The 23,201-nt window shown below is 49.8% G+C and overlaps 1 protein-coding gene across 4 annotated transcripts in view; it reads right to left on the bottom strand.

The window, feature by feature from the left end:
- LOC140386606 (uncharacterized) overlaps positions 1-22,940 on the bottom strand; it is a 45,060-nt gene extending 22,120 nt beyond the window's left edge. The window contains exons 1-2 of one of the 4 annotated variants that reach the window (XM_072469081.1): positions 22,606-22,937; positions 6,711-6,926 (exon numbers count right to left, since the gene is read on the bottom strand). In XM_072469081.1, the coding sequence (XP_072325182.1) occupies positions 6,711-6,713 (3 nt within the window). In that variant the 5' untranslated portion in view covers positions 6,714-6,926; positions 22,606-22,937. Of the gene's footprint in view, positions 1-6,710; positions 6,927-22,605 lie in introns of all 4 variants that reach the window. The other 3 variants (XM_072469082.1, XM_072469079.1, XM_072469080.1) reach the window with 3 other exon arrangements.
- Positions 22,941-23,201: the final 261 nt, after the last annotated feature.

The raw sequence follows: 23,201 nt of genomic DNA, 5'->3' as shown, positions 1-23,201 counted from the left end.
TTTTTACGCAGAGGGTAGTGGGTGCCTGGAACTCGCTGCCGGAGGAGGTGGTGGAAGCAGGGACGATAGTGACATTTAAGGGGCAGCTTGACAAATACATGAATAGGATGGGAATAGAGGGATACGGACCCAGGAAGTGTAGAAGATTGTAGTTTAGGCGGGCAGCATGGTCGGCGCAGGGGGGCCGAAGGGCCTGTTCCTGTGCTGTACTTTTCTTTGTTCTTGTTCTTAATTTCCTTCTTGAGTAAACTCCTATATCCCCCTGTACACCTCCAGGGAATCCCTCGATTCCAGCTGCTTGTACCTGCGCCATGCCTCCTTTTTCCAAGCCAAAACCTCTATGTTTTGTCATCCAGGGTTTCCTGCTCCTGCCAGCCTTGCCCCTCACCTGAACAGGAACATGTAGACCCTGAACTCTAGCTATTTCACTTTCAAAGGCCTCCCACTTGCCAGTGACCCCTTTGCCCTCAAGCTATTCCAATCAATTCTTGCAAGCTCCTGTCTAATTCCATCAAAATTCGCCTTGTCCCAAAATAGAACTTGCACCTCTGGACCAGTTTTGTCCATTTCCATAACTATTTTAAAATTAATAGAACTATGATCACTGGTCCTAAAGTGGTCCCCCACCGTCACCTTAGTCACTTGCCTTGCCTTATTTCCCAGTAGTAGGTCAGGTTTTGCCCTTTCCCGAGTAGGACCCTCCACATTGTGCCTGAGGAAACGTTCCTGAACACACTTAAATTCCACCCCATCTAAGCCCTCAACACTATGGCAATCCCCTACTATGACAACACTATTACTCCTGCAAGTACCCCCCAATCTCCCTGCATATTTGTTCTTCTAATTCCCATTGACTATTTGGGGGCCTATTGTACAACCCCCAATAAGGTCACATTCCCCTTATTTCTTAGTTCCACCCACAAAGCATCACTGGATGATCCCTCGGTTATTTCATCTCCGACAACTGCTGTGATGCTCCCCTTAATAAAAAATGCAACTCCCCCTGCTCTCTTTCCTCCACCTCTGTACCGCCTAAAGCACCTGTCGCCTGGAAGATTGAGCTGCCAGGCCTGTCCCGCCCTTAGCCATGTTTCAGTCCCACGTACCTATCCGTGCCCGGAGTTCATCAGCATGACCTGTCAGCCCTCTTGCACTGAAATAGTGCAATTTAATCCAACATGTTTTCCCCGCTCCCTGCCGTGCTCCTGCCTATCATGTCTGTTCAGCTTGCCATTGCTGAATACTGCATCTCCATTCAGCCCATCATTTGCTTCCCTGCTGCTGAGGATCCCACCCCCCTGCCAAACTAGTTTAAGCCCTCTCTTGTAGCTCTAGCAAACCTGTCCCCCAGGATATTGGTCGTCCTCCAGTTCAGATTCAACCGATCCCTCTTAAACAGGTCACCTCTGCCCAGAAAAGATCCCAATGATCCAAGAATCTGAATCCCTGTTCTCTGCACCAATTCTTTAGCCACGCATTCCCCTTGTCTTACCCTCAATAGCACGTGGCACTGGAAGTAATTCGGAGATTACCACCCTCTAGGTCCTGCTTCTTAACCTTTTTTCTAGCTCTCTATTATCACACCTCAGGACCTTACCCTATTTCTATTTATATAATTTGTGCCAACATGCACAACTTCTGGCTGCTCACCCTCTTGAGAGTGTTCTGCAGCCGCTCCGAGATATCCTTGACATGGCACCCGGGTGGCAACACACCATCCTGGACTCCTGTTTGCAGCCACAGAATCTCCTGTCTGTCCCCCTATCAAATCTCCCGTCACGACAGTCATGTTTACCGTTGCTCTTCCCCGCTGTGCCCCAGAGCCAATCGCAGTGCCACAGATCTGGCTACTGCTGCTTTCACCTGAACGGTCATCCCCCCCCAACAGGATTCAAAATGGTATACTTGTTTACGAGGGGAATGGCCACAGGGGACTTCTGAACTCTCTGCCTCCCCCCTTTGCCTTTCCTGGTTATCACCCAGCTGCTCTCTGCCTGCAACTTAGGTGTGCCCGCCTCACTATATCTATAGTGTGCTCAGCATCCCGGATGATAGTGAGTTCATCCAGCTCTAGCTCCCTAACTCGGTCTCCCAATAGCTGCAGCCGGGTGCATTTCCCACAGGTGTAGTCATCAGGGACAACAGAATTCTCCCCGAGCTCCCAAATCTTGCAGGAGGAGCATGTCACTGCCCTCATTGCCATCCCAACTGTATCAAGCCGAAAGAGGAAAGTCAAGAGGATGTTACCTGAGATTACCTGTACTCTGCTGAAACGCCACTCGCCGATGCCTCTCGCCCCAAAGCCTCACCACTCCAGCGTTATCATAGAATTTACAGTGCAGAAGGAGGCCATTCGGCCCATCGAGTCTGCACCGGCTCTTGGAAAGAGCACCCTACCCAAGGTCCACGCTTCCACCCTATCCCCATAACCCAGCAACCTCACCCAACACTAAGGGCAATTTTGGACACTAAGGGCAATTTATCATGGCCAATCCACCTAACCTGCACATCTTTGGACTGTGGGAGGAAACCGGAGCACCCGGAGGAAACCCACGCACACACGGGGAGGATGTGCAGACTCCGCACAGACAGTGACCCAAGCCGGGATCGAACCTGGGACCCTGGAGCTGTGAAGCATTTGTGCTAACCACTATGCTACCGTGCTGCAAATTTCCTAATAGCGCACCTCTCTGTCCCCTCCTCTCCCTTCCTTTATCTTTCTCTTGTGTGTGGTGCTCACAGATGACAAGTTTTTTTGATTAGAGAGAGGGAGACAAACACTGAATAGTGTTTGGGATTTAACTGTCCCTTGACAACAGCTCCTCTACAAACCACTTTCTGGAAGCACTGACCGCCCGATGCAAACTTCCCCACAACAGCCAATCAGCTTCACCGCTCTGCTGAAGGCAGACCTATTATCTGAATGGCCATAAATTAGAAAGGGAACGTGCACGAGACCTGGGTGTCCTTGTGCACCAGTCATTGAAGGTAAGCATGCACGTGCAGCAGGCAGTAATGAAAACAAGTGGAATGTTGGCCTTCATTGCGAGAGGATTCGAGTACAGGATCCGGGATGTCTTTCTGCAATTATACTGGACACCTGGAATATTGTGTGCAGTTTTGGTCTGCTTCTCTGAGGAAGGATGTTGCAGCTATAGAGGGAGTGCAGTGAAGGTTTACCAGACTGATTCCTGGGATGGCAGAGATTGAATTTGTCAGAATTGTATTCGCTGGAGTTCAGAAGAATAAGGGAGGATTTCGCAGAAACCTATATATTTGAATCGGACTGGACAGTGTAGATGGAGGAAGGATGATCCCGATGGTGGGTGTGTCCAGAACCAGGGGTCACAGTCTAAGGATACGGGGTAGATCATTTAGGTCAGAGATGAGGAGAAATCTCTTCACCCTGAGTGGTGAGCCTGTGGACTTCATTACTGCAGGAAGTAGTTGAATCCAAAACATTGTATAATTTCAAAAAGCAGTTAGATATCGCACCTCGGGTGAAGGGGATCAAAAGATATGGGGGAAAGCGGGATTAGGCAATTGAGTTGGATGACCAGCCATGATCATAATGAATGGCAGAGCGGGCTCGAAGGGCTGAATGGCCTCCTCCTGCTTATATTTTTTCAATATTTCTATGCTAAGTTGCCCCTTAGTGTCCAAAGATGTGCAGGTTAGGTCCCTTCCGAGGATAGGTTGGGATGTGGGCCTAGGTAGAGTGCTCTTTCAGAGGGTTGGTGCAGATTCAGTGGGCTAAATGGCTTCCTTCTGCACTGTGGGGATTGTATGACACTATTAGTGGGGTGTTCGTTCGACTAAGTTAAGGCTAATCTCTATCTGAATTCTACCTACCTCTTCTGTAACCCCCAATGGTAATTGCTCAATCTTACTTTTGAAATATTCAGCCGATCCTCAGCACTTGCTGTTGATCCTGAACTGTTCTTGAACGGAGTGTTTTGCGAGGCCACTTCAGGGGGCGTTCACGATTTACCACATTGATATGGATCTGGAATCACATGTAGGCTAGATCGGGTAAGGACGGCTGATTTCTTTCCCTAAAGGCAACCAGATGGGTTTTTCCAACAATTGACAATGCTTTCATGGTCATAGTTAGACTTTTTATTCAAATTTTACCATCTAATGTGGTGGGATCTGAATCCGGCTCCCTGCAACATTACCCCAGGCCTCTGGATTAGTAGGTCCACCCAGTGACAATACACCACTACCTCTCTTGCCTGAACGAATGCGGCTCCAACAACATTTGAAACACTCAACACTATCCAGAACAAAGCAGCCCATCCTTTTGTTAACTTTGACCTCCTCTTAATTAGATCACTCTTTACCCTTTTTATTCAGGAAACCAGAAACCAGTCAATGGAACAGGTCCTCAGCATTTTAATCCTTTTAGCTTGTGTATCATTCGGGCAATTCTGCACTGCACCCAACTCAAGTACAATGTCCAGGTTTGGCCTGATTAGTGGCAAGTTAAATTTGAGCCTCAAGTGCGAGGCAATGACCATCTCCAACAAAAGAGAATCTAACCGCCTCTCTTTGGTGTTCGATGGCATTAGCATCATAGAATCCCCACTATCAACATCCTGGGGGTTACAATTGACCGGAAACTGAACTGGGCCAACTATATAAATTCTGTGGCTACAAGAGCAAGTAAGAGGCTGGGAATCCAGTGGCGAGTACAAAGAACAATACAGCACAGGAGCAGGCTTTCGGCCCTCCAAGCATGTACCTGTCATGATATCAACCTTTGCTAAAACCCTCAGCACTTCCTTGTGCCGTATCCCACTATACCCATCCATTCCATGTGTTTGTCAAGATGCCTTTTGAACTTCATTAATGTATCTGCTTCCACAATCTTCGCTGGCGACAGGTTCCAGACACTCTCTACCCTCTGCATATAAAACCTGCCTCGCACATCTCCTCTAAACTTTGCCCCATGGACCTTAAACCTATACCCCTTGTGACTGACCTCTCCACCCTAGGAAAGGGTGCCTGCCTATCCACTCTATCCATGCCCTTCATAATCTTATAGGCCTCTATCAGCTCACCCCTCAACCTCTGTCGTTCTAATGAAAACAGTCCGAGTCTATTCAGCCTCTCCGCATAGCTAACATCCTCCAGACCAGGCAACATCCTGGTAAACCTCCACTGCATCCTCTCCAAAGGCTCCTCATCCTTTTGGTAGTGTGGTAACAAGAATTATGTGCAATATTCCAAGTGCGACCTTGCCATGGCTCTATATTGGAGAGAATTCTCAGGGACAGGATTTATACCCTTTGGAAACAAATGGACAGCATGATTTTGTGAAGGGGAGATCGTGCCTCACTAGATCGAGTTTTTTGAGGAGGTGACAAAGATGATTAATAAGGAGAGATTTTTGTAGGTCTAACAAAGAGGGGAAATATAATAATTGTTTATTGTTACAAGAAGGCTTCAATGAAGTTACTGTGAAAAGCCCCTAGTCGCCACATTCCGGCGCCTGTTCAGGGAGGCCGGTACGTTAATTGAACCCAGGCTGCTGGCATTGTTCTGCATTACAAGCCAGCTATATAGCCCACTGTGCTAAACCAGCCCCTATACCGTAAATGGCAAAACTCATAGGAATATAGAAAGTCAGAGATCTGGGCGGACAGGTCCACAGATCTTTGAAGGTGGCAACACAAGTGGACATGGTAGTCATTGGACGGGGCATCGAGTAATAAAATTTACTTTTGCACCTATCGAAAATCTCTCTACCTCTCTGCACCTCGATCTCTCGCTGGCAGTTGGGGGGCCTGTAATAAACTCCCAACATTGTGATTACCCCCTTCCTCTTCCTGAGCTCTACACAGATTGCCTCATTGTATGAGCCCTCCGAGGTGTCCTCCCACGGCTATAATATTCTCCTTCACCAGTAATACTACTCCCCCACCGCTTTTACATCCCCCCCCCCCTATCTCTCCTGAAGCATCTATATCCTCCAACGTTCAGCTGCCAATCCTGCCCTTCCTTTAACCACGTTTCTGTGACAGCCACATCATAATTCCAGGTGCTAATCAGTGCTCTAAGTTCATCTGCATTGCCCGCGATACTTCTGGTGTTGAAACAAATACACTTCAAACCACTGCGTTTGAGCAAAGAGTGATGTTGTTCTCTTATTTTTGTTCTCTATTTCCCCGTCAGTTATGACACCTTCTAAGCTAACGCTCTGGTTCCCACCCCCTGCCATACTAGTTTAAATCCTCCCGAGTGACTCTAGCAAACCTCCCAGCCAGGATATCAGTGTCCCTCCAGTTTAGATGCAACCCATTCTTCTTGTACAGGTCACACCTGCCCCGAAAGAGATCCCAGTGGTAACTCACCTCCTGACTCCCCAAAGCCTGTCCACCATCACAAGGTACAAAATCAGGAGTGTGATGTAATACTCTCCACTTGCCTGGATGAGTGCAGCTCCAACAACACTCCAAAAGCTCGACACCATCCAGGACAAAGCAGCCCCGCTTTATTGGCGCCCCTTCCATAATCTGAAACATTCACTCCCTTCACCACCGACAAACAGTGGCAGCTGTGTGCACCATCTACAAGATGCATTGCAGCAACTCATTGAGGCTCCTTAGGCAGCACCTTCAAACCCACAACCACTATCATCTAGAAGGACAAGAGCAACAGATCCCTGGGAACCCCAGCACCTGGAAGTTCCCCTCCATGTCACTCACCATCCTGATTTGGAAATATACCACTGCTCCTTCACTGTCGCTGGGTCAATATCCTGGAACTCCCTCCTGAACAGTAGTGTGAGTGTACCTGCACTTCAGGGACTGCAAGGAATTTTTTTTTAAATCCTTCCTGAGGTGTGCGGCGCAGAACTGAACACACATACTCCGGAGCTCTGCTCAGCTGGAGCCTAAATTCCAACCCTTTGTATTCAAGATCTGAAAATAAAGGGGACATTCCATTTGACTTTTAAATATTATTCACACCAATCCATTTGCACTTAGACATTTGTACACTTCAACCTGTAAACCCCTCTTCTCTGTTACAGCTCTGACTTACTTAGAAAATGTACGGATCAGTCCCTCTTGGGTATAAAGAGGATTGCCTCACACCCATTCATTCTGTACTCCAGCAGTTTTGCCCACTTACTTAATCAGTTAATGGTGCCACGAAGGACTGAAGAAGGTGCTAATAGTGGCAAACGATAAGTGTGCAGAATGTGTTGATTGGAGAACAAAGATCGATGTTGAATGCCCCCTTTCAGCGTTCCACTGCCAACATTATTAACGGTGCCACTGAAAGTTGGCATTGTCAGCAAATTTGGATATCAATATTCAAGTTTAAAAAAAAAAAAATCTAAAATGTATATATAGGGAAAGGTTGAGACTCCAGCACAGATCCCATGATCTGGATTACGTACCCAGTGTCGTCTTCCTTCATCCTATCTGAGCATGATGGCTTTACTCTTACAAGAGTAAGATTGAGAAAGTGGAAAAGTTATGATGGTTTGGCACTGAACCTTGGTTGGGCAGAAACTGGGAGCTCCATGTACTAGTCTGGTCCCCACATTATAGAACACATATCTTTCAATGTTTCCTCAAATACATTGGTGGTTAGTTCATGTCAATTACATTGCTGAGCTATAGAGAAACAGGTGATGAGCATCAATTGTTCTCCCCGTGTCTGCGTGGGTTTCCTCCAGTTTCCTCCCACAGTCCAAAGATGTACCAATCAGGAGGATTGCCCATGCTACATTTCCTCTTAGTGTCCAATGGCATGCAGGTTAGGCGAATTAGCCATGATAAATTGTAATTTAGTGTCCAAAGGTGTGCAGGTTAGACGGGGTTATAAGGTTACGGGGAAAGGGTGGGGGAGTGAGCGCAAGTAGAGCATTCTTTGCGATGGTCGGTGCAGATTGGCTGGGCTGAATTGCCTCCTTCTGTACTGTAGTGATTCTAATGCATTAATTGTCTTGAAGCTGATATAGATAGAGGATTTGTGGCCGGGTTGGCCTTGGAGATGGGGCACTCGGTGTACACCGGCACACTTGAGGCCTTCCACGCCTGATGGGTGCCACGGGGGCTGGGTGCATAAACACAGTGAATGTATTTTGGTTTAGTTACTCAGGTTTCCTGTTAGGTTCATTTTTGTTTTAGTTACAATGCCGCACCAGGACAGAATTTATAAGATGATAACAAAACTACAAGGTTCCAGGTACCGTGAAAGGGTGAACTGGCTGCACCTCCTCCCTCTTGAGAAGCAAAGGCTGAGAAGTGACCTCATAGAAGTGTTCAGTATTATAAATGGTTTGTGACAGTGTGGACGTAGAGCGAGTGTTTCCACTTCATGGGAAAGAACCACAAGATAGGTCATCAGTACAAGGAAGTCACCAAGAAACACAGTGGAGAAAGGAGGTGAGAATGTGGATGTCGCTGCTGCAAATCATACAGACACACTATTGGAGAATCTGGAAATAACACATCAGCTGGATAATGGAATAGGCGGTTATGCTGATGGTGTATCATAGAAACTAGGAGGAGGAAGAGGCCATTTGGCCCCTCGAGTCTGCTGCACCATTCAATCCAATCATGGCTAATCCTGTATCTCAACGCCATAACTCCCGCTCTCTTCCCCTCGATCCCTTATCGCCTTCAGCGTCTAGTGATCTATCTTGAACATATTAAGTAACTTGTGCTCCACAACCTTGAGGTAGAGAATCACCACAGGTTCACCGTCCTCTGAATTAAGTGGTTTCTCCTCATCTCAGTTCTAAATTCCCGTATTTCGAGACTGGTGACCTCCCCCTTGTTAGAGGAAGGGAAAGCATAACCAGAAAGGATGGTCAAGTGGGCAGGAATGTGAAAGTGTAGTGGGGAGGGTTGCTGGTTACTATGCTCTCTTTTTTTAAGCGTTGTCTGATTAGTGGCACAGGTAGGCAGTGGGTGGGTGCTGCAATGATTCACGAGAATGCTTCCAGGGACAACAAATCTTAGGTTACGGAAAGGATTGGAGATGTTGGGACTGTTCTCTGGGAAAGAGAATACCGAGATTTGATAGAAGTTTTTTGTGTGAAGAGGGAAAATGTGCAAGCTTACAGGAAGAAAGAATAGCGCATTGGGAGAGCCAATGCTGACCTGATGGGCCAAACGGTCTCCTTCCATGCTGTAATATGCGAATTAGGAGCAGGAGTAGGCCACTTGGCCCCTTGAGCCTGTTCCGTCATTCAATAAGATCATGGCTGATCAGGTCGCAGCTTGATCTCAGCTTTCCAGCCTAACCGCCCCTGAACCCTTTGACACACTCGTAAACCAGAATCCACGTGTACTCAGCCTTCGGTAAGAGTCAATAACCCAACCTCTTCCACTTTCTGGGGAAGGGAGTTGCACAGATTCACCACCCTCTTGAGAGAAAGAAAATCCTGCTTATCATGACAGGGTCGGCACTACTGTCCAATGTGTGCAGGAGGGTTTCCTGACACAGTATGTAGATAGGCCATATTGGATTTGGTACTGGGTAATGAACCAGGACAGGTGTTAGATTTGGAGGTAGGTGAGCACTTTGGTGATAGTGACCACAATTCGATTACGTTTACTTTAGTGATGGAAAGGGATAGGTATATACCGCAGGGCAAGAGTTATATCTGGGGGAAAGGCAATTATGATGCGATGAGGCAAGACGTAGGATGCATCGGATGGAGAGGAAAACTGCAGGGGATGGGCACAATGGGAATGTGGAGCTTGTTCAAGGAACAGCTATTGCATGTCCTTGATAAATATGTACCTGTCACGCAGGGAGGAAGTGGTCGAGCAAGGGAACCGTGGTTTACTAAAGCAGTCAAAACACTTGTCAAGAGGAAGAAGGAGGCTTATGTAAAGATGAGACATGAAGGTTCAGTTAGGGAGCTCGAGAGTTACAAGTTAGCTAGGAAGGACCTAAAGAGGGAGCTAAGAAGAGCCAGGAGGGGACATGAGAAGTCTTTGGCAGGTAGGATCAAGGATAAACCTAAAGCTTTCTATAGATATGTCAGGAATAAAAGAATGACTAGGGTAAGAGTAGGGCCAGTCAAGGACAGTAGTGGAAAGTTGTGCTTGGAGTCCGAGGAGATAGGAGAGGTGCTAAATGAATATTTTTCATCAGTATTCACACAGGAAAAAGACAATGTTGTTGAGGAGAATACTGAGATTCAGGCTACTAGACTAGAAGGGCTTGCGGTTCATAAGGAGGAGGTGTTAGCAATTCTGGAAAGTGTGAAAATAGATAAGTCCCCTGGGCCAGATGGGATTTATCCTAGGATTCTCTGGGAAGCTCGGGAGGAGATTGCTGAGCCTTTGGCTTTGATCTTTAAGTCATCTTTGTCTACAGGAATAGTGCCAGAAGACTGGAAGATAGCAAATGTTGTCCCCTTGTTCAAGAAGGGGAGTAGAGACAACCCCGGTAACTATAGACCAGTGAGCCTTACTTCTGTTGTGGGCAAAATCTTGGAAAGGTTTATAAGAGATAGGATGTATAATCATCTGGAAAGGAATAATTTGATTAGAGATAGTCAACACGGTTTTGTGAAGGGTAGGTCGTGCCTCACAAACCTTATTGCGTTCTTTGAGAAGGTGCCCAAACAGGTGGATGAGGGTAAAGCAGTTGATGTGTATATGGATTTCAGTAAAGCGTTTGATAAGGTTCCCCACGGTAGGCTACTGCAGAAAATACGGAGGCATGGGATTCAGGGTGATTTAGCAGTTTGGATCAGAAATTGGCTAGCTGGAAGAAGACAAAGGTTGGTGGTTGATGGGAAATGTTCAGACTGGAGTCCAGTTACTAGTGGTGTACCACAAGGATCTGTTTTGGGGCCACTGCTGTTTGTCATTTTTATAAATGACCTGGAGGAGGGCGTAGAAGGATGGGTGAGTAAATTTGCAGATGACACTAAAGTCGGTGGAGTTGTGGACAGTGCGGACGGATGTTACAAGTTACAGAGGGACATAGATAAGCTGCAGCGCTGGGCTGAGAGGTGGCAAATGGAGTTTAATGCAGAAAAGTGTGAGGTGATTCATTTTGGAAGGAATAACAGGAAGACAGAGTACTGGGCTAATGGTAAGATGCTTGGCAGTGTCGATGAGCAGAGAGATCTCGGTGTCCATGTACATAGATCCCTGAAAGTTGCCACCCAGGCTGAGAGGGTTGTTAAGAAGACGTACGGTATAGTCACGTGGAACGTGAGAGGGCTAGGATGTCCGGTCAAGAGGTTTAAAAGTTTGAAAGCCGATGTAGCAATGCTGCAGGAGACTCACTTGAGGGTGAAGGACCAGGTGAGACTTAAAAAGGGCTGGGTTAGCCAAGTGTTTCACTCCGGATTTGATGGAAGGGCTCGAGGGGTAGCGGTGCTGGTCAGCAAAAGGGTACGCTTCCAGATGGAGAAGGTGGTGGCAGATCAGGGGGGTAGATATGTGATTGTGGCAGGGGCGCTGGAGGGGAGATTAGTGGTGCTGTTAAGTGTATACAGTCCCAATTGGGACGATGTGGGATTCGCGAGGAAGGTGTTTGGGGCTATTTCTGACTTGGACATGCATGAGCTGATGTGGGGGGTGGACTGGAACTTGGTGCAGGAGCCAAGGTTGGACAGATCACGGCCGTGCTCGCTGGTCCCATCGGGGGGGGGGGGGCGATGGTGCTGGCTGGGCTAATGGTGGAAATGGGAGGGGTGGACCCTTGGAGGTTCCTGCACCCAAGGGAACGTGAGTACTCGTTTTTCTCAGCAGTCCATAAGGTCTACTCGCAGATCGACTTTTTTGGGGTGGGGAAGGCTTTGCTGGCTGGAGTCAAGGGGTGGGAATACTCTGCAATTGCAGTGTCAGATCACGCTCCACATTGGGTGGATATGGTGCTGGAGAAGGGGGCAGCGCAGAGACCGGGGTGAAAACTGGATGTGGGGCTTTTGGGGAACCAAGTCTTCTGTGAGAAAATTGAAACGGTAATTAAGGAATATGTGGGTTTCAATTGTATGTGTGAGGTGTCGAAGGCAGTCGTCTGGGGGGGCTTGAAAGGCGGTGGTGAGAGGTGACGTAATTTTGTTTAAGGCCAGGGTGGATAAAGAGGAGAGGTTGGAGCGGCAGAGGGTAATAGATGAGATGTTGGAGGTAGATAGGAGGTATGCAGAGGATGGGGACCCAACGAAGCTGGAAAAGAGGAAGGGATTACGGGCAAGCTTTGACCGACTGTCCACCAGGAACGCGGTTCGCCAACTGAGACGAGCAAGGGGTGCAGTTTATGAACATGGAGATAAGGCAGGTCAGCCCCGGAGGGAGGCAGCGGCAAGGGAAATTCTTCAGGTGAAGGATAGGGCAGGGAAGTTGGTGGTGGCTCCAGTGCTGATTAACAAGGTTTTTGAGGACTTCCGGGTGCGGCGATGACCAGCTAAGTCACACGTTTCGGCAGCTCCCGGTGGAACGGACTTTTGGGCTCTTAATAAGAGCCCCAACGGCAATTTTAACGGCTAAAAGTACTGTGCGGTAAACCAGAAGGGAATCCCTCCTGGATACGGATGAAAAAAGGAGAGGCAAGTGGCCGGATTGCGGTGGATCCTCTAGAGCAGCGGCAAGGAAGGCAAGCAAAAACCAAGATGGCGTCGGAAGGTGGCAGTTTAATATGGGGCCCTGAACAACACGAGTTTTTGAAACGCTGCGTGGAAGAACTCAAAAAGGAAATGAAGAAGGAGCTGTTGGCCCCGATATTACAGGCGATTGAAGGGCTAAAAGATGAGCAAAAGACCCAGGAGTGGGAGCTTCGGGTCGTGAAGGCAAAGGCTGCCGAGAATGAAGACGACATACAGGGCCTGGTGGTGAAGACGGAGATGCACAAGGCACACCATAAACGATGTGTGGAAAGACTGGAGGTGCTGGAGAACAACGCGAGGAGGAATAACTTAAGGATTCTTGATCTTCCTGAAGGTGCGGAGGGAGCGGACGTCGGGGCATATGTGAGCACGATGCTGCACTCGTTAATGGGAGCGGAGGCCCCGGCGGGTTCGCTGGAGGTGGAGGGAGCATACCGAGTGATGGCGCGAGGACCGAGAGCAGGAGAAATTCCTAGAGCCATAGTGGTGAGATTCCTCCGTTTTAAGGATAGAGAGATGGTCCTTAGATGGGCAAAGAAAACTCGGAGCAGTAAGTGGGAGAACGCGGTGATCCGCGTATACCAAGACTGGAGTGCGGAGGTGGCGAGAAGGAGGGCGAGCTTTAATCGGGCCAAGGCGGTGCTTCACAAAAAGATAAAATTCGGAATGCTGCAACCGGCAAGACTGTGGGTCACATATCAAGGGAGGCACCACTACTTTGAGACGGCGGATGAGGCGTGGACTTTTATTGTAGAAGAAAAATTGGAATGAGCGGGTTATTAAAAAAGAACGTTTGAAACAAAGTGGTGGGGCGAGTATGGGGGGGGCGAAGAGGGGGATAAAAAGGGGGGAAAGAGGAGTTTTATGTTATTAATCCTGCGATGTGGTAACTTTTCTCTCTTCCACAGGTGGCGGTGGGGGGAGGAAAGGAGGTGGAGGAGATGGGGCGTTGGCCAGGGGGGAAGCGCGGGCTTGGTTCCCGCGCTATGATAATCATGGCGGGAATAGGGAAGCAGGAAGGAGGGGGCGTCGCACGGTGCGAGCTGAGGTCACGGGGGTAAGCCGAGGTCGGCCAGAGTTTGCTGACTTCTGGGAGCAACATGGGGGGTGTAACTACGCTAGTGGGGGATCTAGCAGGGGAGGTGGGGGGGGGAGTTATTGGGTTGCTGCTGCTGGGGAGAGGGGGGAGCTGGCATGGGGTGGGGTGGGCGGGGGTACACCGCCTGGGGGGGACACAGCTGCGTGGGAACCGGGTGAGGAGCTGGAAAAAGGGGATGGCTAATCGACGAGGGGGGGGGGGGGGTAAAAAGCCCCCCCAACCCGGCTGATTACGTGGAATGTGAGAGGGCTGAACGGGCCGATAAAGAGGGCACGGGTACTCGCACACCTTAAGAAACTTAAGGCAGACGTGGTTATGTTACAGGAGACGCACTTGAAACTGATAGACCAGGTTAGACTACGCAAAGGATGGGTGGGGCAGGTGTTTCATTCGGGGCTAGACGCGAAAAACAGGGGGGTGGCTATACTAGTGGGGAAGCGGGTAATGTTTGAGGCAAAGACCATAGTGGCAGATAGCGGGGGCAGATACGTGATGGTGAGTGGCAAATTACAGGGGGAGACGGTGCTTTTGGTAAACGTATATGCCCCGAACTGGGATGATGCCAATTTCATGAGGCGTATGCTAGGACGCATCCCGGACCTAGAGGTGGGAAAGTTGGTAATGGGGGGAGATTTCAATACGGTGCTGGAACCAGGGCTGGACAGGTCGAGGTCCAGGACTGGAAGGAGGTCGGCAGCAGCTAAGGTGCTTAAAGATTTTATGGAGCAGATGGGAGGAGTAGACCCGTGGAGATTTAGCAGACCTAGGAGTAAGGAGTTTTCGTTTTTCTCCTATGTCCACAAAGTCTATTCGCGAATAGACTTTTTTGTTTTGGGAAGGGCGTTGATCCCGAAGGTGAGGGGAACGGAGTACACGGCTATAGCCATTTCGGATCACGCTCCACATTGGGTGGACTTGGAGATAGGGGAGGAAACAGAAGGGCGCCCACCCTGGAGAATGGACATGGGACTAATGGCAGATGAGGGTGTGTGTCTAAGGGTGAGGGGGTGCATTGAAAAGTACTTGGAACTCAATGATAATGGGGAGGTCCAGGTGGGAGTGGTTTGGGAGGCGCTGAAGGCAGTGGTTAGAGGGGAGCTGATATCAATAAGGGCACATAAAGGAAAGCAGGAGAGTAGGGAACGGGAGCGGTTGCTGCAAGAACTTCTGAGGGCGGACAGGCAATATGCGGAGGCACCGGAGGAGGGACTGTACAGGGAAAGGCAAAGGCTACACGTAGAATTTGACTTGCTGACAACGGGTACTGCAGAGGCACAGTGGAGGAAGGCACAGGGTGTACAGTACGAATATGGGGAGAAGGCGAGCAGGTTGCTGGCCCACCAATTGAGGAAAAGGGGAGCAGCGAGGGAAATAGGGGGAGTGAGGGATGAGGAAGGAGAGATGGAGCAGGGAGCGGAGAGAGTGAATGGAGTGTTCAAGGCATTCTATAAAAGATTATACGAAGCTCAACCCCCGGATGGGAGGGAGAGAATGATGGGCTTTCTGGACCGGCTGGAATTTCCCAAGGTGGAAGAGCAGGAGAGGGTGGGACTGGGAGCACAGATCGAAATAGAGGAAGTAGTGAAAGGAATTAGGAGCATGCAGGCGGGGAAGGCTCCGGGACCGGATGGATTTCCAGTTGAATTTTATACGAAATATGTGGACTTGCTCGCCCCGCTACTGATGAGGACCTTTAATGAGGCAAAGGAAAGGGGACAGCTGCCCCCGACTATGTCTGAGGCAACGATATCGCTTCTCCTCAAGAAGGAAAAAGACCCACTGCAATGCGGGTCCTATAGACCTATTTCCCTCCTAAATGTAGACGCTAAGATTCTGGCTAAGGTAATGGCAATGAGGATAGAGGATTGTGTCCCGGGGGTGGTCCACGAGGACCAAACTGGGTTTGTGAAGGGGAGACAGCTGAATACGAATATACGGATGCTGCTAGGGGTAATGATGATGCCCCCACCAGAGGGGAAAGCGGAGATAGTGGCAGCGATGGATGCCGAGAAAGCATTTGATAGAGTGGAGTGGGATTATTTGTGGGAGGTGCTGAGGAGATTTGGTTTTGGAGATGAGTATGTTAGATGGGTACAGCTGTTGTATAGGGCCCCGATGGCGAGTGTGGTCACGAATGGACGGGGATCTGCATACTTTCGGCTCCATAGAGGGACAAGGCAGGGATGCCCTCTGTCCCCATTATTGTTTGCGCTGGCGATTGAGCCTCTGGCAATAGCATTGAGGGGTTCCAGGAAATGGAGGGGAGTACTCAGAGGAGGAGAAGAACACCGGGTATCTCTGTATGTGGACGATTTGCTGCTATATGTAGCGGACCCGGCGGAGGGGATGCCAGAGATAATGCGGACACTTCGGGAGTTTGGAGAATTCTCAGGATATAAACTGAACATGGGGAAAAGTGAGTTGTTTGTGGTGCATCCAGGGGAGCAGAGCAGAGAAATAGAAGACTTACCACTGAGGAAGGTAACAAGGGACTTTCGTTATTTGGGGATCCAGATAGCCAAGAATTGGGGCACATTGCATAGGTTAAATTTAACGCGGTTGGTGGAACAGATGGAGGAGGACTTCAAGAGATGGGACATGGTATCCCTGTCATTGGCAGGGAGGGTGCAGGCGGTTAAAATGGTAGTCCTCCCGCGATTCCTTTTTGTGTTTCAGTGTCTCCCGGTGGTGATCACGAAGGCTTTTTTCAAAAGGATTGAAAAGAGTATCATGAGTTTTGTGTGGGCCGGGAAGACCCCGAGAGTGAGGAAGGGATTCTTACAGCGTAGTAGGGATAGGGGGGGGCTGGCACTACCGAGCCTAAGTGAGTACTACTGGGCCGCCAATATCTCAATGGTGAGTAAGTGGATGGGAGAAGAGGAGGGAGCAGCGTGGAAGAGATTGGAGAGGGCGTCCTGTAGGGGGACTAGCCTACAAGCTATGGTGACGGCCCCATTGCCGCTCTCACCGAAGAAATACACCACAAGCCCGGTGGTGGTGGCTACTTTGAAAATTTGGGGGCAGTGGAGACGGCATAGGGGAAAGACGGGAGCCTTGGTGGGATCCCCGATAAGAAATAATCATAGGTTTGCTCCGGGGAGAATGGATGGGGGATTTGGAATATGGCAAAGAGCAGGAGTAACACAATTGAAAGATCTGTTTGTGGATGGGAAGTTTGCAAGTCTGGGAGCGCTGACCGAGAAATATGGGTTGCCCCAAGGGAATGCATTCCGGTATATGCAACTGAGGGCTTTTGCGAGGCAACAGGTGAGGGAATTCCCGCAGCTCCCGACGCAGGAGGTGCAGGACAGAGTGATCTCAAAGACATGGGTGGGGGACGGTAAGGTATCAGACATATATAGGGAAATGAGGGACGAGGGGGAGAGTATGGTAGATGAGCTGAAAGGGAAATGGGAAGAGCTGGGGGAGGAGATTGAGGAGGGGCTGTGGGCTGATGCCCTACGTAGGGTAAACTCGTTGTCCTCGTGTGCCAGGCTAAACCTGATTCAGTTTAAGGTATTACACAGGGCGCATATGACTGGAGCACGGCTCAGTAAATTTTTTGGGGTAGAAGATAGGTGTGCGAGATGCTCGAGAAGCCCAACGAATCACACCCACATGCTCTGGTCATGTCCGGCACTACAGGGGTTTTGGGTGGGGGTGACAAAGGTGCTTTCGAAGGTAGTGGGGGTCCGGGTCGAACCAAGCTGGGGGTTGGCTATATTTGGGGTTGCAGAAGAGCCGGGAGTGCAGGAGGCGAGAGAGGCTGATGTTTTGGCCTTTGCGTCCCTAGTAGCCCGGCGCAGGATACTGTTGATGTGGAAGGAAGCCAAGCCCCCGGGGGTGGAGACCTGGATAAATGACATGGCAGGGTTTATAAAGCTGGAACGGATTAAGTTCGTCCTAAGGGGATCGGCTCAAGGGTTCACCAGGCGGTGGCAACCGTTCGTCGAATACCTCACAGAAAGATAGAGGGAGTGGAAAAGAAGAAGACAGCAGCAGCAGCAGCCCGGGGGGGGGGGGGGGGGGGGGGGAGGAACCAGAAGGACTCTCAGGGTTGTTAATATATATGTATAATATGTATAGGTTGTTGTTATAGATAATTGTATATTGGACTGTTAAATCATATTTTTGGAGAGTGTATATCTGAGACAAGGCAGTTGCCATTTAGTTTTAGTTTTAGTTTTTGTTATATATTATTTATTTTTTGTTTATAAAACAGGCCATTGTTATTTGTACTGTTATATTACTGTGTAAAGGATACACAATGTACGGTGATGGTTGGCCAAAGATTTTCAATATAATATATTTTTTTTAAAAACCAAGGTTTTTGAGGAGTTTTATGAGAGGTTGTACAAGTCAGAGCCACCTGGGGGAAACCGTGAGATGCAGGAATTTCTAGATGGGTTGGAGTACCCGAGGCTAGGGGAGGAGGACAGGGCTACATTAGAAGGAGCAATAGTGGAGCAGGAGATAAAGGATGCGATTGGGAGGATGCAGGCGGGGAAGGTGGCAGGGCCGGATGGGTTTCCGGTGGAATATTATGAAACATTTAAGGATAGGTTGGCACCCCTGATGGTAGGGATGTTTGAGGAGGCGATAGGGAAGGGGGTGTTGCCGCAAACCTTGGGCCAGGCATCGATTTCCCTGTTGCTAAAAAAAGATAAGGATCCGACGGAGTGTGTGTCGTATCGGCCCATATCACTTCTGAATGTGGACGCAAAAATGTTGGCGAAGGTACTGGCGGGTAGGCTGGAGTGTCTCCCGAAGGTGATGGGGGAGGATCAGACGGGGTTCGTGAAAGGGAGGCAGCTGTTTTCGAACATTAGGAGGGTTTTGAACATTGTTATGGCACCGGCGGAAGGGAAGGAAACAGAGATAGTTGTGGCATTGGATGCCGAGAAGGCGTTTGGTCGGGTAGAATGGGGGTACCTGATGGCAGTGCTGGAGCGGTTTGGGATTGGACCAAGGTTTGTGAACTGGGTAAAGCTATTATATAAGGAGCCGAAGGCAAGTGTCCGCACAAATAATATCAGTTCGAGATACTTTTCTCTCCACCGTGGGACGAGACAGGGATGTCCTATGTCCCCCCTGCTGTTTGCACTTGCGATTGAGCCGTTGGCCATCGCATTGAGAAGTTCGGGAGCATGGAAAAGAATAATGCGGGAGGGGATAGAGCATAGGGTGTCCTTAGATGCCCACGACTTGCTGCTGTATGTGTCGGAACCGAATGCGTCGATAGGAGGAATATTGGAGCTACTGTGGGTATTTGGGTCTTTCTCGGGGTACAAGTTGAACCTGGACAAGAGTGAGTACTTTGTGGTGTCTCGGCCGGGGGTGGGGGGGCTGCCATTCCGTAGAGCAGGGACTCATTTTAGGTATTTGAGGGTGCAGGTTGCCCGGGAGTGGGGGAGGCTTCGCAGGTACAACATCACTAGTTTGGTGGGGAGAGTGAAAGCCCATCTGGCAAGGTGGGACGGCCTTCCGCTGTCACTGGCAGGTCGGGTACAGGCGGTTAAAATGAATGTGTTGCCCCGATTCCTGTTTATTTTTCAATGCCTACCGATTTTCCTGCCAAAGTCTTTTTTTCAGGGAGAATGATTACCTCATTCATATGGGGAGGGAAGATGGCCAGAGTGAGAAAGGTGCTGCTACAGAGGGGAAGGCAGGCAGGGGGTTTGGGTCTCCCGAACCTGTTGTACTACTACTGGGCGGAGAATGTGGAGAAAGTGCAGAGCTGGGTCAGAGGGGTTGATTCTCAGTGGGTCAGAATGGAGGAGAGTTTGTGCAGGGGGTCAGGGCTGAAGGCACTAGCAACAGCGCCGCTCCCAATAGCTCTGGGGAAATATTCAGGGAGTCCAGTAATAATAGCTTCATTGAAAATCTGGAGGCAGTTTCACCAACACTTCGGGTTGGGGTTAGTGTCAAGGGAAATGCCGATTCGGGGGAACCACAGATTTGAGCCAGGGATGTGGGATGGAAGTTTTTGGAAATGGGAAGAGAAGGGGATTAAGACGCTAAAAGATTTGTTTCTTCGGGGTCGGTTTGCAGGATTGAGGGAGCTGGAAACGAAGTATGGGCTGGAGCAGGGAGAAGTGTTTAGGTACATGCAGGTTCGGGATTTTGCCAGGAAGGAGATACAGAGCTTCCCAGAGGAACCGGCCTCCACATTGCTGGAGGAGGAGTTGACGACAAGGGGACTGGAGAAGGGGGCAGTGTCAGCGGTGTACGGAGCTATTCTGGAAGAGGATAAGGCACCACTGGAAGGGATCAAAGCAAAGTGGGAGGAAGAGCTGGGAGAGGTTATAGAGTTAGGGGTCTGGTGTGAGGTGCTCCGGAGAGTGAATGCCTCCACCTCATGTGCGAGGTTAGGCTAATACAGTTGAAGGTGGTATATAGAGAGCACCTCACGAGGGCGAGGATGAGCCAATTTTTTGAAGGAGTAGAGGATGTGTGTGAGCTTTGCGGGGGGGGGGGGGGGGGCACGTATCACGTTCATATGTTTTGGTCCTGTCCAAAGCTAGGGGAGTACTGGAAGGCGGTGTTTAGGGTAATTTCCAATGTGGTGCGTGTGAATCTGGACCCGGGTACCCAGGAGGCCATATTCGGGGTGTCGGACCAGCCAGGGTTGGAAACGGGAGCGGAGGCAGATATAGCCTTCGCCTCGTTGATCGCCCGAAGGCAGATCCTGCTGGGATGGAGAGCAGCCTCTCCACCCAGTGCCCTGGCGTGGCGGGGGGACCTGTTGGAATACTTGACCCTTGAGAAGGTTAAGTTCGAACTGAGGGGAAGCTCGGAGGGGTTCTACAAGTCATGGGCACTATTTATTATGCACTTTCAAGAACTGGATAACATTGAACATTAGTTTGGGGGAGGGGGGCTGTGTAGATTAAGGGTGACTATGGGTAATCCCTGATTCCTTTTTGTCATTTGTTTATGTAAACATGCGGGCTGATGTTTGGGGGTTGGTGGGTGGATGGGATCGTTGTTATTATGGGGATTGACATATTTTGCTGATTATTGTTTATTGTTGATTGGTGTAAATGCGGGAGAAAATGTGAAAAAGGAGAATAAAAACATTTTTAAAAAAAAGAAGGCTTTTATTGGTCGAGGGATTGAGTTTCAGAGCCATGAGGTCATGTTGCAGCTGTACAAAACTCTGGTGCGGCCGCATTTGGAGTATTGCAATTCTGGTCGCCGCATTATAGGAAGGATGTGGAAGCATTGGAAAGGGTGCAGAGGAGATTTACCAGAATGTTGCCTGGTATGGAGGGAAGATCTTATGAGGAAAGGCTGAGGGACTTGAGGCTGTTTTCGTTAGAGAGAAGAAGGTTAAGAGGTGACTTAACTGAGGCATACAAGATAATCAGAGGATTGGATAGGGTGGACAGTGAGAGCCTTTTTCCTCGGATGGTGATGTCTAGCACGAGGGGACATACCTTTAAATTGAGGGGAGATAGATATAAGACAGATGTCAGAGGTAGGTTCTTTACTCAGAGAGTAGTAAGGGCGTGGAATGCCCTGCCTGCAACAGTAGTGGACTCGCCAACACCAAGGACATTCAAATGGTCATTGGATAGACAACATGGACGATAAGGGAATAGTGTAGATGGGCTTTAGAGTGGTTTCACAGGTCGGCGCAACATCGAGGGCCGAAGGGCCTGTACTGCGCTGTAATGTTCTATGTTCTACTATCTCACAGCACCAGGGGCCTGGGTTCAATTCGGGCCTTGGGCGACTGTGTGGAGTTTGCACATTCTCCTTGTGTCTGCGTGGGTTTCCTCCGGGTGCTCCGGTTTCTTCACATAGTCCAAAAATGTGCAGGTTAGGTGGATTGGCCATGCTAAATTGCCCCTTCATGTCCAAAAGTGTTACAGGGTTAGGGTGAAGGGCCTTTCACAGGGTGGGTGCAGACTCAATGGGCCATATGGCCTCCTTCTGCAATGTAGAAATTCTATCTCCGTCCAAAATTATTTTTGAAACCACAGGGGGAAACATCCTCCCAGCACCCACTTTGTCACGCCCCTCAGGATTAGATCTGTTTCAATAAGATCACCCTCTCATTCTTCTGAACTCCAATGGAAGATCCAGACTGTAAAACTTTAAAAACCATAACCACCAGCCCCCCCCCCGCCCCCTGCACAATTCCAGAAATAAATTGAGTGAACCACTGAAATGCTCCGAATGCAATTCTGTCTTTTCTCAAATCAGGGAACCAAAACTGTACTCTCGTCATGGTTTCACCACTACCCAATACGACTGTCACAGAACACCCACATTTTAGTATTCCATTCCCATTGTAAAAGATGACCGCTCTCTTCCAAATCACTCACCGTTGCTGCATACTAACTTGTTTTGTGGTCCTTGCACCATGATACTCAGATCCCCTCTGTACTTCAGAGTCATGCAATCTCTCCCCGTGTGAATGATATATTTTAAAAAGTTTACGCACAGAATCAGAGTTACAGTGGTGCAGAAGGAGGCCGCCCAGCCCATCGTCGCTGCACCAGTTCTCTTTCTGACTAGCACCAGGCAATATATGTCATTCTCACATCTTTTTATCTCAGAACCATCTCACGCCCTCTGGAATGCCTCGATTGAACCTGCCTCTGCCACACTTCCAGGTCGCATATTCCAGACCCGAACCCCCTGTCCTTGCCTGTCGCTTCGAGAAAGTACTTTTCCCTGGTATTGCCGTTACTTCTTTCACAAATCACCACAAAACTATGCCCCTGCCTCACCCCTCTGCACTTGATCCTTTCACGAGTGGGATGTCTCTCCCCATCTACGCTCTGTCCAGCCCCCATCTTCTTCCCACCAAAGTGGACAAGTTCACATTTTCCCCCCAAGCCGTTCCGGCACGTGGAGCTGAAATGGATGGCGGCCAATGCCCAGCTGGCATCACACTTACCCTGGCTGTGCGGGTGAGGTCATTGAACTTCTTGCGGCACTGCAGCCAGGTCCTGGGGGTTATGCTTTTGAGGTTGACATAGAGTGCCACCTCCCTCCAGGCCTGGCGCAGGGTCTGCCTGGGCATCTTCCTGCCATCCGAGGGGAAGAGGACCTCCTTGTGAGCTCTCACCTGCTCCACCAGTACATTCAGGGCAGCATCGCTGAAGCGGGGAGCCCTGGGTTCCACCATGCCCGCCCTGGAGGGCCGGCCAGCCGGCCAGCGCCGCAGACAATGGCCCACAGCCGGTGTTAAAATCGCGCTTGAATTGGGCGTTGGACGCGCCGGATATTCCCCGGCGCCGGAACTCCCGCCCCCGCTCCACATCCCGGCGTGCGGGACCTTGCGCCCGCAGCGCTGCTTCCCATTGGCTGCGGCGGCGGGGGGCTCGTCCCTTGCCCGCCAATCCGAGACAAAGGGCAGCTTGGTCAGCACGGGTGCAGCCAATCGGCGTGGGCGCCCGGGCGGCATTGGGGCGCCTGGGCGGAACTGGACTGCCCACCCGCCCCGAAATTGACACAATGCCGGGCGGAGCTGGGAAGAGCGGATACATCAGG

The sequence above is a fragment of the Scyliorhinus torazame genome, chromosome 12 (genome assembly GCF_047496885.1).
Source record: "Scyliorhinus torazame isolate Kashiwa2021f chromosome 12, sScyTor2.1, whole genome shotgun sequence".
NCBI classification, from domain to species: Eukaryota; Metazoa; Chordata; class Chondrichthyes; order Carcharhiniformes; family Scyliorhinidae; genus Scyliorhinus; species Scyliorhinus torazame.
The sequence above is the reverse complement of the archived record's forward strand: the minus strand, read 5'-3'. Positions and strand labels throughout refer to the sequence as shown.